This window comes from Equus przewalskii, chromosome 23 (assembly GCF_037783145.1).
Source record: "Equus przewalskii isolate Varuska chromosome 23, EquPr2, whole genome shotgun sequence".
NCBI classification, from domain to species: domain Eukaryota; kingdom Metazoa; phylum Chordata; class Mammalia; order Perissodactyla; family Equidae; genus Equus; species Equus przewalskii.
This window is the reverse complement of record NC_091853.1, coordinates 13,774,148-13,794,267: the sequence shown is the minus strand read 5'-3', so window position 1 is coordinate 13,794,267 and position 20,120 is coordinate 13,774,148. Positions and strand designations below refer to the sequence as shown.

Here is a 20,120-nt window from a genome sequence, read left to right as displayed (position 1 = left end):
TTCTCCACACCCACAAAATACTGTTAAGTTAAATATTCATCTACTGAGTTCAAAAGAGCAATTTCCAAAACTGAGGGGCAGAAATGCAGCAAATGAAGAGTTTAAGATTCTACTATCACAGACTTAAGATCAATTATATTCCCTTTCCTTTCAGAATCTAACTGCATTCTGATTTTAGAAGAGATAGTCAAAATAAAAATAGTTCAGTTATACACACTAACCAGGATATGATCCACTCGGTCTCTTTTCTTTCTTCCAAATTTCATCATTTTCTGCCAATCTGTTTTGTGGTTTGGCTCCTTTTTAAGACTGAACAACTTGAGTACTTCAGTTGCTATGAAGTTCTGTGAAAATAAAAGGAATGAATGAAACACAGACAACAAAGTTTCTGAGATTTAGTGCTTATTAATGTAGTAAACAGATTTATGCTAAGTACAATATTTATAATAAAAGATCATACAAAATTCTTCCACTTACAGTTCCACTTAGCAATTTGAAGAGAAAAGCATTCCAAATCTCAGACTTTATTCACTTAAAGAATTTTTGTTTTTTACATAACATACAAAAGTAAAACCCATTGATGAATCTGCAAAGAAAAATCACTTTAGAGTTCCCTCTACCCAAGAACCACCATTAGCTAACTTCAAGCTAGCAAGACTACTAAAGAAAGCATAAAATAAATCTCTGAACCTGAAAAAGCCCACAGAAATTTTGGGAGCAATGCTATGTGGGCAAAGTACAAGGCTTTGGCCAGGACAGTTTATTTTGAATCACCACGATTTGAATATGTTAAATTAAGAAAACATTAATCAACACTGCAGTATGAGAAGCATAATAATTTTACTGCTAACAATATTCGAACTACCATTCTTAAAAAAAAAACTTTACATAATGCTATTTCAATAATAAAATTAGTGGGCAGCATCATTGTGTGTTATATTGATGTATGCATTCTGATGATTGCCGGTATATATTATACATCTTATCTTATTTAAACTTATTTGTTCTTTGTTCTTAAAATAATTTGAGTTTTTATTACTTCTATGACTGTTCTGTTAAAAAATAATGTTCTTAACGGGAGAAAGGATACATTTATGAATCAGAATCAGTAGAGAAGATTCTCAAACCACCAATGTGCCCCTAAACTCCACCATTCCCTGCCGGCACACACAGACACACACTCAAGGATGCATCAACTGTGGAGGGCTGAAGGGACTGAGCACACCAGTTGTTTTGAAAAAGTTCCCCAGGTGATGCTGATACTCCATTCCTCAAAGCTGAAAATATTTTAAAAGTTTTTTGGTTTTCTTTTCTAACGAGTCAAATTCTTCTCTGAAAACTTTTTTTTTGTTACTTACTTTAATCTAAGCAGAGGTCTGCAAACTTTTTCTGTGAAGAGCCTGACTGTAAATATTCTAGGCTTTACGGGCCGCACAGTTTCTGTTACAACTACTCAACTCTGCTGTTGTAGCAAGAAAGCAGCTACAGACAGTATGTAAACAAAGGGGTGTGGCTGTGGTCCAATAAAACTTTATTATAAAAACAAGTGGTGGGCTGCACGTGGCCTGCGGGCCATAGTTTGCCTACGCTTGATGTAAGTATACATTATATCTCATAAATATCTGTTGGTGTTCTGTCAGTAAAAAATATTTTTTAAAAGCTTTCTATAGTTAATAATACTGTACTGTATTTTTGAAAGTTGCTAAGAGAGTAGATCTTAAAAGTCTTCATCGCAAGAAAAAAAATTTGTAAAAAAACTGTGTGGTGATGGATAACTAGACTTATTGTGATCGTTTTGCAACATATACAAATATTGAATCAGTATGTTGCACACCTGAAACTAACACAATGTTCTAAGTCAAATACATCTCAATAAAAACAAAAAGACTAAATTGTTTAGGCAATGCTTCCACGTTATACACCAGAATAACGTATATGTTCCTTTAATGTATTTTGATAGTCCACATTTACTCCTGGATGATATAAGAAAATACACCAGTAAGATGAGTAATTTGAAATACGCTCTCTTGGAAAAAAACAAAAAGCTTTCTATGATCAGATAAGTTTGGGAAACATAACCCTAGAGCCCTGCTACTCAGAGTGGTCCTAGGATCGACAGCATCAGCGTCACTTGGGAACTTGTTAGAAATGCAGAATTTCAGGTCCTACTTCAGGTCCTGCTTCAGACCTACTGAGTAAGAATCTCCATTTTAACAAAATTCCCAGATGATTCATATGCACATTAGAGTTTGAGAGGCACTACACTGGAAATATAACCTTTGCTGAATTAAAGACACAAGTGAATAGGCAGAGAGATTTCTACCAACGTGACTTTAAAGTTGGTTTGTTGGGAGTCCTTGTAGTGTCAGAGTACTTAATCTTTTCAGGGCCTTCTAAGATAACGAACAATATTTTTTATATATCATATTACTATCCTAAATATTTCAAAACCACATTACCAATTTGAAACCTCCAAAATCAAAGATGGAGAGATAACAGCTACGTGTTCAGTGCTGGCATGTTTGAAATGTGATGTTTTTAGGTGTACTTCTAGAATACTATACCTATCCCTAAATTACCAGAAACTCACCTAAAACTCCTATGAGTTGCAATAATTTCTCTATTTCCTATTTTTTTCTCAAATATTATATATTATGTATATATAGGAAATGACTGTTAAAAGTTATGTTTTCTTTTGCAAAACTTGAGGATTCAGGATTTCCTCTTACCCGCATCCTACCATTGCTCATGGATTCAATGAATTGACAAGTATTTATTGAATACCCACTATGGGACAGGCCTTGAGGATAGAAAAGTGAATAACACAGAAGAATACCTGCTTTTACAGCATTTATGGATCTGTATAAATAAACAGAAAGTCAAAAAAGGAGATACTCTATGGTTTGCAGTTACCTTGATTTCATCAAGGTTATCTGGATTTTTCACTCGTCGGAAATAACTAGAGTTGATTCTACATGGCTTCATCCAGACAGGTTGATTCAAGTTGGGGTCCTCAGCAAATATTTCCTCAAAAATCTCTTTTGTTAAATCAAAAACCGCCTTGATAGAGAAAAATAAAACAAAATAAAATAACTAAGAATCTAAATTTCAGACAATGGAGAGAAGCTTAAAATTTAGAATTATCCTTCCATGTTACATACCTGTTTGTAGACTCTTTTACTAGTGCTTTCTATATCTAGACCCTTACTGGCACAGCCAAGCAATTTTGTAGGAATACTGATGCTATGAAGATCATGACCTAATTCTTTCCATTTCCAAAGTTCTTCTGCTGCATTATGTACAAGAATTTCTACTTCCTCTGCAGTATGTGGGACTGCCAATAATGTTTCACATGGTTTTTGGGGAGCTCTTTTAGGTTCTGCCATTAGAGGTACAATTGTTTCTTCTGCCTTATTTTTTTGGATCTTGTGAGAAGAACTCAAACCAAAGTCTTCATCAAACCAGTCTTGATCATCTCCTAACACGCTCAGGAACTCCCGGCTGATCTCAAGTTCAGCAAGTCTCTTAGCAAGCTCTTCCTGCCCACTGGCACCAAATACTGGACTCTCCTATAGAAATGGAACCATTCAAACAGAGTACCATTTAGTGACCACAGATCAGTTAACAAATTTTGGGTCTGCTTTTTTTTCCTAAAAGACAAAGCAAATATATTATTTGTATATTTACTATTTCTCCATAAATAAGCAAAACAAAAACAATATGGTGGCTACTAATTAACAATTTAAGACAAAACCACCGTTTCCCATAATTAGCCTTATAACTGAATTTTTATAAAATGTTTATTGATCAATTTTTTTTCCTTTTTGTATTATCATTATTCTGTTTCTGAAGGACCGTCTTGTCTCTGGGATATGGAAATAGGATATGAAATTTCTTACCTTTGGTGATTATCTGGCTCAAGGTACTCAAAAGCATTACATTTGTTCAATTGCCCATGAACAACCTAAACAAGTTGATGGTCTGAGTATATGTCACAGTGGATATATTTTAGTTTTACCAGAATCATTATTGTAACCAGTAATCTCTGCGGGGCAACTATGACTGAGTAGATATGAGGGCAAAAAATTTCATAGGCAAAAAAGAAGTGGGTTGAGAACCATTGGGAAGCTCCATGGAATAAATTTGTTCAGGGAATTTAATCTGTGGACAGTATACAGGGGTTGTCAATCCAGCATAAACCTGCCAGTGTTTGTGACAACCCTACAGTGACTACTCATGACCTAATAGAGGACAATTATACTTCAGACAGAAAAATAGCTATAAGGCCTTTAAAAACTGGTACAGTGATCTTTAGCTAATAAACAACACATCACACAAAAAAATTATCAGGAGCTACTGAATTAAAATGTACTACCCAAGGTAAGGTTAATTGACATTTTTTTTCTAGTCATAATACTTACAGGTCTGGGACACATATCTGGTGAGGATATCTCTTCTTTTTCATCTTCCAATTCTGACCTTAAGAAGCAATCTGGAACACTTGGTGATTGTTCCTCAAGATTTTGGGATAGGCCTTGGGGTGGTACTTTCTTTTGATCATCATCAAGAAGTTCTTGATTGCTAAGCTGGATTTTCTCATTCCTAGCTTTCTTGATTTGTTGTAGTTGACTGACTGTGTCCTTCACAAAGACTTTTAGTAAACTGTCTGTCAGTAAGCTGACTGTCTCTAGCTGTTGCTTTGACTTTTTTTCCTCACTTAGTGATGACCTCAGTTGGGCTTCCAATTGCTTCTTTTCTCTTGCTAAAAGGTCCAGAAGTGGGGTAGAGAGTTTTTCTGAAATCTCAGGATATAGGTTCTCTTCCTTTTCTGTAAACTGCTGTTGCTTTTTCAATTCTTCAGAAAACGTATTGTCTAAAGTATCATCTTCTATAGCAATGGAAACCTTTTCTGTGGCACTAGAAACAAGGTCTTTATTTTCCTTTGAAGAAATCAGTAAATCCACTTCAGATTGTTGGTGAACACGGGCTTCAAGTACTCCAGAAATATCCTGGATATTGTCTGTTTCTATTTTAAGGCTTCTATCAACTGAGGCTTCTGTATCGTGCATACCAGGTAGAGATTTCTCATAAAAATATTCAATTGCATCCTTTTCTTTATCAAACTTAGAATTCTCTGTATCTTTTTGTTCTTGATTATAGTATTGATATTGCTCATCTGAGTAAGAGCCTTCATCTTCATTTATGTCTACATAGTCATCAAAGTTTTCTGGAATGTGAGATATTTTTTGAGGAGGAGCAAAAATACCATGCTTCTCTTTGCACACAAAGTATACAATGCCATCATATGTTCCATTGTTATTTCCTTCAGGTTTATCCAACTCCACTCCGGCCCAAAATCCTTTAGCAAAACTAGTCACACCTTTGAATCGAAGAGTTCCTGGCTGAACATTGCCAATTAACACCCTATCACCAATGTGGAAATCAAGTAATTCATCCGCAACAGAAACTGAAGCCAAGGAAGGGGATTCGGGAACTCCCAGCCCGTGCTCTACGTCACTGCGCTCCTTACTTTTCATAAGCTCAGTAGGGGACCTAAGTTCTAACAGCCTTTCAGAGTGGACGTTGCTACAGATAGAGAGGCTTTTCTCACTGAGGCACTCACTGATATCATCATCACTACCAAAGCTAGTGGCTCTACTTCTAGAGCTCCTTGTTGGCTGTGACTTATCTCTGCAAGACTGAGAAGCTTTCCTGAGTGACAACAAAGATGATACCTCAAAGTCATCTTTGTACAATTCAGCTGAAATGTCTTTCTTGAAAGAAGACACTTCAAAGTCTTCAGAGTATGTTATCTCTTTAGGAGCAAATAGATGTTCTGACAAAGAGGAGTTCCTTTCCTTTATGTTCTTTTGTTGATGAAGGTCTTTTTCTGATTGGCTGTTTGGACTATGATCCATATCTTGATCTGACTGTCTCTCTTTCAACTCTTTTTTATGAAGATTTTCAATGGCTAATCTAACAAACTCTTTCTGAAAATTTGTAGAATCTAAAGGAAGATCTTTCCTTGAAAGAATTTCAGATGAATCTCCATGTTCCAGGTCTAGCTTCATTAAGACATCAGACTTCCTAGATTGTTTAGAATAGGTATCTTCAATCACACTCTGATCCAATTTTGTGTATTTTACTTCTTGTATTTCTGATTTTGGACTAGATTCTTCTTCAATCTTGGCATCTAACACATCCAGAATTCTATTAGTGGCATTTAATTCTTTCAGAAGAGGTAATGAAGGTGCATTTTCTAGAGAATCTCCAGATCCTGCTCTGGCTTTCCTTGATGATCTGAGAACTGGAGATGAAGTCTGAAAATGTTCTTCTGTTCGACTGTCCAATTCAGTCACTCTCTTTGCACATGCAGATAAAGACCTTTCTGATATTGATCTATCAGAATCTGCCAGTGAAGCATCTTAAAAGAAAAAAGAATCACATTAAAATTATTTAATCACAATCTTTCAATTTCTGGACCCAAAGTTTAAGCAAAAGCCAAATCTTTGTGAGGAAAAACTCTGGTCAATAAATACGACCTGTTTCGGTTACAACATAAAGTAAGTTTTTCTTTTAAGAGAATATACTTGTGCCAACAATAGATGGAACATTTAAAATTACTGAAAATTTCAAGTTTGGAGTAATTCCTTAAGGGTTAACTTGTAAAGTGAAAAAATATGGATCTAAGTTTATTAAGACATTGATCTGCATGATCACTCCCAAATCATGTAAAAAGAGAATTGTATGATGGATAGTACATACATTCTTTAAATAGGAAAGCAATGAAGGTGGGATAAATATACTTCTATATATACTTTTTTTTTTTTGCTTTCTTTTCCTGAAATCCCCTGAGAACAAAGTTGTATGTTTTAGTTGTGGGTCCTTCTAGTTGTGGCATGTAGGACACTGCCTCAACATGGCCTGATGAGCAGTGTGATGTCCACGCCCAGGATCCGAGCCTGAGAAACCCTGGACCACCAAAGCTGAGTGTGCAAACTTAACCACTCAGCCACAGGGCTGACCCCTATATATACTTCTAAAAGAGTGAGTTTCCTGGGGACTTCAACTAAGCTCTTGAACGTAAAAAAAGAAAAAAGATCAACTATTTCTGCAAATATAGCATTTTAAGAGCTAAAATTGCAAAAGACGAAGAAAATGAGTAAGATTTGATGAGCTAACAAACCAAGAATTAAAAGTTTTGAATTCAAATCTATGTTGTCACTGTTGCTAGGTAGGCTTTTTTATGTTTCAGTTTTGTTTTATTTCCTCATTGAATTACACTTTATTTTCAATAACTCTCATCTTTCTTTGGATTAAACTTTAAGAAAAATGTGTATAACCACTTATCCTGAGAAGTAATATAGGCTGAAAATATACATAATCAGATACAAAATCTGATTAAGGGAGAGTTTAAAGATGCTGATGATACACTCAGCCCTTTTAGATTAATGTCTTTATGCCTCAGTTTTTGTCATACATTTGGGACAATAAAGACTGATTCATGTAACTTATACATAACCAACAAATCACTTTAAAATATAAAATTAGCTTAAAATAGTAAATAATCTATTATCTTTCAGAAATTAATTTTTTAATTAAAAAGCTGTAGAGGTAGAATTGTGTAGACATTTGCATAAATCCTTAGTCTGTGTAGATGAGGCATAATTATTTTTTCTAGTTACATACCACCACATTCAGCAATAGATTCCAGGGATCCTCTGGAACGTTCTGACTCTGTTAGTGATTTCCAATTCTTTGCTGTTTCAGATCTGAAGTAGAAAAATTAATGAACAGAAATAAATATATAGCTGATACTATAATAACTGGTAACAAAAAGCAGTCAATTCTGAGACAACTACTTCTTTCTTCTTCTCCACAGGAGCTATTCCAACCTTTGCCACTTTCATCAAGCCTATTTCTGATCTTGCCTCTTTTAATGAGAAAAATAGAGGGCATCAGCATGAACTTCCTTACCTTTAACTTTTCTACCTACAGATTTATCTACATTCACAGCCATCGCAACTGCCTTTCCTTCTGTCTATAGGGAAGGAAAAGTGCCTCTTTCATACTTGCTCAAAGCTAATTGTTTGAACATCTTTCGGCCCCAAACCCATACATTTCCACAGCCTCGTTGATGGTACTCCTCAACCATCCATTCTCTTTCCTACACTCTTTAGTCTTTCAATCTGGAGATTGTTTCCCCCTCAGCTTATGTCTCAAGGCTCAAAAGAAATTTCCCCTTCAATTCTTCATTCCTCCATCTCATGCTACTGTCCTCTCCTTTAAGTTAACAGAAAGAGCTGCAGACACTATCTTTATTTTCTTGCCTTCTCTTTATTTGCTAAGTCATAATATTTGGCCTCTACTCCTACCTCTGTATGTTGCTATTTTATGACATTTAATACTTGGCTCCCTTTTATTTCCTCTGAATCCATACCTTCTGTGGGTGATGTTGCTATATTTATGGCTTCAACCACAATCCATATGCTGATCATCCCCATATATCTAATTCTGATATCTTCCCTGGATAATTCCAATTAGATGAACAATAGGCACCTCAAAATTAACATTTTAAAACCAGAATCATAAGCTTCCCACGAAACAACACCTGATTTTCCATTTAGGTTAATGGAACTTTGACCCAACCAACTACTTAAGAGAAACCTGGGAGTCCTTCTAGATTTCCCCTGCTTCCCTATACAGCACTTTAATTAGTCAAGTCTACTTCTTAAATATTCCTAAAATCGATCTCCTTTTCTTTATTCTTATTACCACTGATTATTTGAGCTCTGATCTGCTTCTAAGCTTAGCCCTTTCTATTGTTGCTTCATAGTGTAGTCAGAAAGATCTCTCTAAACATAGATCTGATTGTGTCATTCCATGGTTAAAATCCTTCAAGTAGCTTGGTTAATAAAACTACAAAACCATTCAATAGTATAGTATGTAGAAATTAAAATAAAATTTAGTTTATAATACAATGGAAAATGTATATATAACAAAAATACACATAAAATCTAAGCATAAAAAATTCTAGAAGGAAATATACCTACTTATTGACATTCGCTATTTTGGGATAGGTGGGTGAGATATGGTTTAAACTTTTTTCTTTTTACTGCTTCCCTCAATATTCTAATAATAATAACAATAAAAGCAACTAATACACAGCACTAATCGTGTGCTGAGCCCTGTTCTAAGTTAAGCCTTTAGCCCTTATAACAAGTTTATTAGTCAGGTGTTGTTATAGGGATATAAATCCCTACTAAAAAACTGAAGCACAGAGAGATTAAATAACTTCCCCAAAGTTAAATAGCTAGCTGGTACTTGGGCCAGGATTCAGGAAATGTTAAATTAATTGTAATGAGCCTGTATTACTTTTGGAACCAACAAGAAAACCCCAAAATGTATTTTTAAAAAACTTTTAGAGGCTTCACATCTTCTAAAAAGTAAAATAGAAACTACTAAGAATGAGTGAGTACTAGGTTTTTACAACTTGGTTTTTATTTATTTTTCCAACCCCTTCTCGTAACTCCAGCAACATCATATTAAGTTCAGCTTCTATGATATGCCAAGCCCTTTGCTGCTTCTGATCATTTAAGAATGCCCTTTTCTCTGAAATGGCCCCTATTTCTCAGTTCCACTGTCTGCCTAACCCCTACTCACTGTTCACAATTTAGTTTAAATATTTCAACCTGACTTATTTTATATGCCATGTTATATATTCTAATGTTGCTACTTGGTATCTTCACTATTTGCATTTACTGGCTGCACAATATTCTACCGCTGGAAAGAACCACAGTTTGCTGGGCTATTCACTCTTTTTGGACACAAAGATTGCTTCCAACGTTTCATTAATATAAAGGACATTGTGATAAATATTCACATAAATAGAGACTTTTTAGTAGGCCACATTTTCTCAAGCTAGATTTCCAGAAGTGGAATTACTTAGTCAAAAGTTACAGTTTAGGGGCCAACCTGGTGGCATAGTGGTTAAGTTTGGCATGGTCTGCTTCAGTGGTCTGGCTTCATGGGTTCGGATCCTAGGTGCAGACCTACACCACTCATCAAGCCATGCTGTGGTGGCAACCCACACACAAAGTAGAGGAAAGACTGACACAGATGTTAGCTCAGGGCCAATCTTCCTCAAGCAAAAAGAGGAAGATTGGTAACAGATGTTAGCTTAGGGACAATCTCCTTCACCAAAAAGAAAAGTTACAGATTGTTTTTGGCTTTTGAAACATTGCCAAAGTGTTTTTCAAAAAGTCTATACCAACTTACAATGCTACCACTAGCAGTACTGGAGGGTATTATTTTCATTGCATCCACCAGATTTCAGGATTCAAAATATATTTTTAAATCTGTACCTTATTATAAGTTTGATTTGTGATTATATCATATATAACAATTTTACTAGCGAAACCGAAAATATAAACAAATATTTTTACTTCTGTAATTTCACAGTTACTTAAAAGACAGCGTCCAAAAATCTTTCCTTATTCTTTTCTCAAACAAGGCAGAATATAGGTAAGTTGTCAAAAATTTCTACCTGTGTAGTGGAAGGGGCTTGATCTTGGGTTTTTCAGAAGCTGAGGAGAGTGTTTTAATCTGAGGCTTGGCTGTTGGTGATGTTTCCAAATCGCGGCTAAGCTCGGCTTCGGTTTTCTTAATGAATTCATCATATGACTAAGTTTAGAAAAATCAGAGGAGTCACTACGTAGAATTTTTTACAACTATTTTAAATTAAAAAATAGTATATATTATGGCAACATATTCAAACGGTAAAGAAGATATAAAACTCTTTCTCCCGGGATCCGTATCATTCTCCAGAGCTCTGGAAACAGTCATCCTTGTACATTGTGCATACAATCCTTCTTGAAACAGAGTATGTATAAGTAAGATGTACAATTGTAACCCTAATACCAATTAGGAAATGATAAAGCCCCATCGAAAGAAGCTTAAGACTTACGAAGCAATAATTCAGGCCCTGCCGCATTAAAAAACCTCTCTAGCTGATTATATAAGTGTTCTTTAAAGGGTGTCCGAATACCGTAACAGCATTTTTTAGAAGTTTGGCCATTATACTGAATTTCAATGGCAGTAAGCTTCTTGAGGGCTAAGCACTTAGGAATACAAATCCTGAAGAGAGGAAAGGGTGTGTGGGAGTATGACAGCTCAGAATTACAAAATACGTTTTCTAGATATTAGCCAATCTGTAAACAAAACTTCACTAATTTGTAATTCTACTTTGTATGAAATCCAAGGGAAGCCCTCCATCTATTATATCTCTCCCTGATTTTCTGGGCTAAAATCCCTACCTGTACATCTCTCACTATTTGAGACTAAAGCTGTTTTGTTCAACACTGTATGTCCAGTACCTACTCACAGTGTCTGGCCCAAAGTAGGCTGTCAATATTACAGAACGAATGTACAAGCAGATGAGTGCTTGTCAACTGCTATAGTCTAAAACTTGGGCTAAAATCCCTACTACAACTCTCACCATCCATCTTACCTTTCTCTGAATTCTTAATGTTTTGATAAAGTAACTTCTGCTATTAAACATATACTACAGCTATGTGGCCTAGCTAGCTAGGCATATATGAGGACTATGACTTCTCAGATCTGAAAGCTGTACTTCTATGAATATAGTTCACTTTTTAAATCTGTGATCAAATAAAATCAAGGTTTATTTTAATAAGAACTTCTATGTATTATATATTTCTTCATCATATACTATAATTTTAAAACCTAAATACAGAACTTGCTTTTGTCTTCATTTAAACTATTTAATGAAATGTTGAATGAGATCGATCTTTATAGCATTTCTCTAGAGATCCTTCTGGCTGACATATCCATTAATGAACATTTTTGAGTGATGTTATTCACTCTAATAGTATTTCATTTAGCTTTCAGTGGCTCCTCAATACCTATAGTATTGTTTTTAAATCCTGGGCCCCACCCTAGACAAATGAAATCAGAATCTCTGTGAGTGAGCCTGGATATTTGTATTTTTCAAAAATCTCTTCAGTTAATTCTAACGCATAGTCAGGTTGAAGATTACTGACTTCATCAGTCTGATTTCCAAGGTCCTGAACATCATCTTTATTTTTAAATTTTATTTCCCCACTACCTTCCAACATGAACTTCCCAGTATGGCCATTGTATCTTAACCACTTTCCTTACTTCTGTGCAAGTTACAATTCCTGTTCCCATCTCTGTATTGTGTACCTGTGGAAATATCTACATTCTCTAGATCTGTTAGCAGCCCTATTTTCTAGGTGGAAGATAATGTAGTATAATGGTCAGAGCACAGAATTTGGAAATTAGAGCTAGATTAAAATCCTAGCTTTACCACATATGAACTGTGTGTCCCTGGATATCATAAATCTCATTGAAACTCAGTTTCCTCATCTGTAAAACAGGGATAGTAATAGCCACACTTTGTTGCTTTGATGATAAAATGAAAAATACATGTAAAGTAATGAGCTGAATTCCTGGCAGACAAAAAGGCACCTGAATATTTGATAATTAAATTAATAAACGTAGAAGGATTGCATGTTTGGTGTTACCACAACAAGGATAATTAAAAGGAGAGAAATTTTGGCTAAACCCAACAAAGAGGTTTCTAATATTTAAAAGCACCTAGAGTCCAACAATGAAACCAATTGCCTTGAAAATCTGAAATTTCCTATTACTGGAAGTGTTTGGGTAAAAGCTAAATGATCTTCTCTGGTGATGCCATGAGAAGGGAATCTTGTGATGAGTAGGAAGTTCAGACCGATTCTATAATGAATGTGGTGTTTTAGGAACACTAAGCTGGCAAAATGTACGTAAGCAATAGGGAAGCAACTAGAGGCAGGCACATTTAAGAGGCTATGCAGATAGTAGAGGCAAGATGTCATAAGGGCTCCAAACAGCTTGATGGCAGTAGGAATGGAAAGGGAAGAGCAGGGAGCTTTATAAAAAAAAAAGAATCAATGGGATCTAGGGGCTGGCCTGGTGGTATAGTGGTTAAGTTCACGTGCTCCACTTTGGGGGTGCAGGGTTAGGGGGTTCAGATCCCAGGTGCAGACTTATACACCGTTCATCAAACCATGCTGTGGCAGTATCCCACATACATAATAAAGGAAGACTGGCACAGATGTTAGCTCAGTGACAACCTCCCTCAAGCAAAAAGAGGAAGATTGGCAACAGATGTTAGCTCAGGGCCAATCTTCTTCACTAAAAAAAATGATAGAAGAAGAAGAAAAGAAAAGAATCAAAGGACTCTGAATAAACAGGAGAAAACAGAATGAGGAAAATATCAAAACCAGATTTCCAGGCTGGGGTAGAATCAGAGAAAGATGATAGAACTTGAGCATAAAGTCAAGTTCAGAGATATCATCTAGGAGCCATCCAAATAGCAGAAAGAGTTGTACTAATAAAGTTGTGTGGTATGAAACATCATTCTGCTAAAAATTTAAAAATTAAAAAAAAAAAAAAGGTGGTGGTAATTCCAATAGTTAGAATTATTTATCTAATGGTTCTTTGCTTAAGAGGGCATGGGTATCAATCTTTCTTTCCTAGGCCTAATCTTTCTTATTCAGAAAAAAGCTCTAAGGGCCGCCTGGTGGCACAGCTGTTAAGTGCACACGTTTTGCTTCGGCAGTCCAGGGTTCACTGATTTGAATCCTGGGTGCGGACATGGCACCGCTTGGCAAGCCATGCTGTGGAAGGGGTCCTACATATAAAGTGGAGGAAGATGGGCACAGATGTTAGCTCAGGGCCAGTCTTCCTCAGCAGAAAGAGGACGACTGGCAGCAGATGTTAGCTCAGGGCTAATCTTCCTCGGAAAAAAAAAGAAAAAAGCTTTAATACTTTAATATTTACTTTAATATTTGATATTATAATATTTAATACTTTAATTTAATATTTAATGTCTTAAATAAGAGCTTGTTTTGACAGCCTCAGAATTTTTTTAAGTGTTAGGATAAAATGTAGCACCAAACTAATATTGAAAAATCCTAATCCATTACTTTATTAACAATATTAAAAACATTTTAGGCTTCACATACATGTTAGCCTTGAGATTAAACCCCTTTCCCCATATGTCTAACCTCTAACTGTTTGATCAGACTGGCTTCTTGGGCTTTCAGCCTTTCCTTTTGCCTTCTCTTCTGCTCCTTCTTCAGCTGGTCCACAACTGATTTTCTTTTCCGCAGCTCATCCTTCAGGGCTCGAATCCTACCTTCAATGTCACTTTGGTCAGATGTAGTTTCTGAAAGAGATACAAAATCTTGTATTTAATTTTAACTTAAGAATAAAGTTAATTCAGGACTATTAATGAAAAGCAGCAATGTAATACTCCATTTTAATAAAATCAATCTAACAGTTAAAATTAAGAAATTTGAGCTTCTGAAAAAAATTTATTAGTGATTTGCATTCCTCCTTTCCCCTAAATCTCTATTTTTCGTGTGTGTGCGTGTGTGTGAGGGGATGTCCTCCTATTTATTTTCTCTTTCTAATTGTACTATTTGAAACTGCAAATAAATCTCAAGGTACCCTGTCTTAGTAAGATAAGTAGCTGAAAGTTGAAAAACTTTTAGGTTAGTGAAATTTGGACATTCTGTAAGGAATTACTTCCTGGTGACAAGATAATCATATTTAACTGTCCTTCCTCTTAGTTATTAATAGATAGTTTAATAGTTTTTAAGTCAGATTAAAATCAAACTGGAATTTCACCACTTGAAGCTGACTGTGACTCATCAGCTGATGTCTTAATATCACAGAAAGGAGCAATTATAAAGAAACATACTCTGCTGTAATCTTTGGAAGCTTTTAAAATATTTAAAATACCAGAAACGAAGCTAGTTAAATCTTATTTTCTTCCCAACAGTTCATATACATATAGGAACACACACAAAGTAGACGTCCAGTCATAGGAAAAATCCTGAAAAAGACATTTCATTCTAATAAGTTTCACACACATGCTATGAAAATAGGTATCATTTAAAGACATTGCTTATTTCACTACACATGGAAATTATATAGAATAAAAATGACTACTTAACACACCTCCTCCTTGAATCACACAATGGTGTCATTTCCACACACTAATGTTGAACAAGACATTTAATATTTTTAGAATAGAAATACTATTGTATACAAATCTGAAGACTACAACATTATGTCATAAATAACCAGCTTTTTTTCAGGTACTTCAGATTAAATTGCGTAAGATCTAGTTACTAGTTACTAGAATTTATTTAAATGCAAAAAGATTATAGTCTGTTTTTGTAGTGTGATCCAAAAATATCTGGATTAGAAATAATGAAATCTAAATTCCCGTCACTTCTATGTCACTGACCTTAGTAAGGTATACTAGGAAAGTTACACCTATCTTATACCAGTAGTGGCACCATAATGAGCCCTTAGCATTGGTAAAGCTCACTATTTACTGATCAACACTCATAAAATAAAGTAATAGTGAAGGCCATTTTCAACTCTGGATTGGTTACTAGTAACTGGCAAGGTGTCTGGCCCTTACTGACTTCTAGAATTGGTGTGAAGATTACATAAGATATGTAAAGCATGTGGCAAAGTACCTGGACTACTATAAAAGCTCAATAAATGGTGGTAGTATTAATACTCACATAAAATACACATTTTTACATAGCCATATTTTACATAATGTATTTTTTGGATTAAAACTCAAAAAGGTGGTGGTGAGGAGAGAGCAACTGACTATCTCCCTCATGCTTCTTTTAATTTCTGAAGAAAATAATCAGCTGGTTTCAGGGTTAAGAAGTTCTGAACCCTTAGTGATAGGCTTTATAGAGATACAACTGATGATTCCAGCACAATGATCTGGGGTAGGAGTACAGGCTGAGCCAAAAATCATCTTTCTAAGATGAAGTATAAACTCATACCTCTGCACTTTCTAGAACTGTATTCTTTTAGCTTGATAAGCTTTATGTGCTTCCAAAACTTAAGACATTACTTCAATAAAATTTTATAGGAGACCACTACCTCCTATAGACTTAGTTTAAACTTTGCCAAAAAAAGTGATTATTTTAAACTAATCTATTTTAAAAATTGCATAAGCTAGTAGTGATTTTTCTAATAAAAATATCTTTATCATCTATAGTTGTGAAGATTTCATAGTGGTTGATGAGAAACAGAGTTTTTAGATGAAAGGCCTTGGGAAATGTTTATATTTTTAAGTACTAAAGAAACCAAAAAGGTACAAATGAAGAGCAATTAGGGACTAAATAAAAATCTATGAGGGGCCGAGCCCATGGCTGAGTGGTTAAGTTCCTGCACTCTGCTTTGGCCGCCCAGGGTTTCACTGGTTCAGATCCTGGGCGCAGCGGATATGGCACCACTCATCAGGCCGTGCTGAGGCGGTGTCCTGCATGCTACAACTAGAAGGACCCACAACTAAAATAAACAACTATGTACTGGGGGGATTTGGGGAGAAAAAGCAGGGAAAAAAAAGAAGGTTGGCAACAGTTGTTAGCTCAGGTGCCAATCTTTAAAAAAAAAAAAAAAGTCTATGAGAGTGAATGGGAATACCTATCTGCCTAAATCTAGTATTACTGCATAGTGTTTATCATCAATATCATCTAAGAGAATCTCTAGAAATTGCTTTTTTTCACCCAAGCAATTCTCTAGATAGAGACATTGTCTTTGTGGAATTCTCTCCTACAGGGTTTTCTGGGAGGTGAGGGAGAGGAGAGGTGGCAGGTAAACCATACTTCAGTTTGGTGAAACAGTCAAGACAGAATAACCTGATGGATAGATAATTTAATGAAAAAATTAAGTTTCTGATTATTTGACACCACTGACTATACTAATTTGGTTGATAACAAACTTCCATCACTCAAGTGAGAAAGGTATCATATAACCCCACTACATTAAAATTTACAACTTCCATAAGTATTACATATAATGATGTCATCATGAATAGGTAGATAGCATCTATAGCTTAGAAAGCTCAAAGCTATTTTTTTAAAACTATTCTTACTTGGATATGTTTTATCAATAAAACAATATCTTACAAATATCATCATTAATCCTTAGTGTATAACTCATGCACGGATGGTTAAGATATTATTACATTGCTACAGATGGAAAAGACTATCCAATATGGGAAAGAAACTTGAAGAAAGTCTCCAGTAAGTAATAGAGCCAAGATAAGAATCCACGTTTCCAAGTATCAAGTTTTTGTCTACTGACATGTTACTCCACTGGCAGTAACTTTTCATGAATACATGAAAGCAAATATAGAAAAATATTAATAACTTTCAACAGATAAATACAATAGATAACATTCTTCAACTGGCTCGACCCAGTAATTCCATTTCTAAGAATTTATTCCTACTGAAATATTCAACAAGAAAATGTATATATGAAGATGTTCAATACAGCATTATTTGCAATTTTGAAAAATTTGAGGAAATCTAAAGACCATCACAAGGGAAATGGTTAAATACATTATGGTATATCTACTCTATGAAATATTATGCAGTTATTCAAAGAAGGGAGGATCTATAAAAACAAGTGTGAGAAAATTCCATGATTTACTATTGCTTGAAACATTGAAAACAATGGGGGTATAGAATAGGATCAAACCCACCCCCCCCAAAATTTTTTTTCACTTTTCCTTTACTAAATGTCTAGCCTCAAAAGAAAACTAAAAATGAGCTCAAAAGGCAAACACTCTGTATAGTATTAATCTCAGAATCCTACATGAACTGAGCATTGTCTGTCTAGATATGCTTTCGAAGATCAAAACTCCTTCAAGTCTTTTAGAGTAGAGGCTGTTCGTTCTTTCATAATCTACATTCTACAGAGATTTAGAGTAGGACAGAGGTTATGGGAAAATAGATTATGCTGCCCTCTGCCATTTGCAGTCTATTCTCTACTTTTCCTCCTTTGAGACTTAGGCTATCCGGTTCTACTACCTCCTGTCTCTCCTCACGGTCATCATTAATTCATTCAAGAAAGATTTACTAAATACCTACCATGTACAAAGCAGAGTACCTGCTAGGTCCTGGTGCTACAATTGTTAACAAAACATAGACTCTCCTTCCCAGGAGTCTACATTCTAGTAGGGGAGGCCTGCTGAGTAACGTTTGGTTATAGTTTATGTATAGTCTGGTGTAACAAGTTGAAGCATAGAGCGCTATGGGAACACATAAGCAGTGCTCGACACGTGGAAAAAAATTCAACAAATGTCTGATGAATAAATGATTGTCTATTAACACCTGAGAATGTAAAAGTTTGTCATATTTTGTATAATTAGGGATATAATTAGTTACCAATGAAAAGCAAACAATTATGCAATTTAATCTTGGCAAGAAAAAAGCCTTTATAAATGCAACAAGGATAACATTATACTAGCATACGGTTAGACAAAGCTTATTAAAGAGGAATTCAAATATGGTACAAAGAAAACAAACTCCTCATTATTAGTCTTACCTGACTGCGTCATTGATAATGACTCGTCTGACCAACTATAACAGTGTTGATGGGACTTGACAGGTAGACGACACTGCCCTCCCGTCCTATGACTTCCTTTGCTAGACTCCTGCTTTGAGACAGATGTGCAGCTTTTGGGAGGTGACTGCTCAAACAGAAAATCAAACGGGAACTGTTTTGTGATATAGTTGTAAAGTTCTATTTAAAATTTGAGATACCAACAGTTAAAGATAATATTTACAAAGAGTTTTAAATAACTCTACAACAAAGTTGAAAAAAGTATACAAACTACAAATATAAGACCTCAATTTTTTTAAAGGTACAGAAAAAAGCTATAAAAAAGAATGCCTTTAAAAATGTTTATAATAAACTAGGAGTGGCTATTATATAAGTGACATTCACTCCCTTATTCTTTTTAATTTAAAAAATACTAAATATGGAAGTGCAGATATCTCTGACATAGTGATTTCGTTTCCTTTGAATATATACCCAGAAGTAGAACTGCTGGACCATATGGAAGTTCTTCACTGATAGGTGAATGGATAAAGAGAAAACACACACACACACACACACACACACACACACACGTACAATGGGATATTATTCAGCCATAAAAAAGGAAATCCTATCATTTATGACAACATGGATGGACCTTGAGGGCATTATGCTAAGTGAAGTAAGTCAGAGAGAGCAAAACAAACATTGTATGATCTCACTTACATGTAGAATATTAAAAAACCTTAGTAAAAAAGAGATCAGATTTGTGGTTACCAGAGGTGTGGGGGGAGGCAGGGGAATTGGGTGAAGGTGGTCAAAAGGTACAAACTTGCAGTTCTAAGATAAATAAGTAGTGGGGATGTAATGTACAACATGACGACTATAGTTAACACTGCTATATGGTATATCTGAAAGTTGCTAAGAGAGTAGCTCCTAAAAGCTCATCACAAGAAAAAAAATGTTTTTGTAGCTGTATGAGGTGACGGATATTAACTAATTTATTGTGGCAATCAATTCACAATATATGTATGTCAAATCATCATGCTGTACACCTTCAACTTACACAGTGCTGTACGTCAATGATATCTCAATAAAACTAAAAAAAACTTTTTAAAATACTAAATATGTACTACTTTTATGGAAGGAAGGAGAGAGGTAAGGAGGAAGAGAAGAAAACAGAGCATAAGAAGAATGTCCAGAAGAGATTATTATTATTATAAAGGAGATCATTTCTACCCTGACACCAAGTAGAAGTGAGGATGCCTGACTCGATTCCTAGCTATCATCATCTCCTATCCGTGTGATTTTGGGCAAGTTTTCCTAATGGGCTAGGCTTCAGAGTGGGGCTTAAAAGAGCATCTATAGAACCGCTGTGAGGATAATCCACAAAAGGCATTTAGCATACGACCTGGCACTTGGTAAGGAGTATGCAATAAATGTTAGTTTTTATTATAAAAATCACTTTTGGACACATTAGTTTTGATTTCCGTGATATATTTTCTTGTGAGGAAAAACCCTAATTTTTAGCATTTGATCAGATGATGGCCATCCTGAACCTCAATAATGATGCTAGGCAGAATCTAATCAATTTATAGGAAGTAATAAAATAATAAGATTGTGTCAAAATGGGGAGTTTGGTTGTGAATTCCTGGCAGGCAGGAATC

The 20,120-nt window shown here is 35.2% G+C and overlaps 1 protein-coding gene across 4 annotated transcripts in view; it reads right to left on the bottom strand.

The window, feature by feature from the left end:
* CEP350 (centrosomal protein 350) overlaps positions 1-20,120 on the bottom strand; it is a 161,053-nt gene that overhangs the window by 15,843 nt on the left and 125,090 nt on the right. For all 4 annotated transcript variants that reach the window (XM_070591728.1, XM_070591730.1, XM_070591727.1 and 1 more), the window contains 8 exons: positions 18,460-18,604; positions 14,094-14,254; positions 10,547-10,683; positions 7,690-7,772; positions 4,422-6,424; positions 3,162-3,569; positions 2,914-3,060; positions 222-344 (listed from right to left, as the gene is read on the bottom strand). In XM_070591728.1, coding sequence (XP_070447829.1) covers positions 222-344; positions 2,914-3,060; positions 3,162-3,569; positions 4,422-6,424; positions 7,690-7,772; positions 10,547-10,683; positions 14,094-14,254; positions 18,460-18,604 — 3,207 coding nt within the window. The remainder of the gene's footprint in view (positions 1-221; positions 345-2,913; positions 3,061-3,161; positions 3,570-4,421; positions 6,425-7,689; positions 7,773-10,546; positions 10,684-14,093; positions 14,255-18,459; positions 18,605-20,120) is intronic.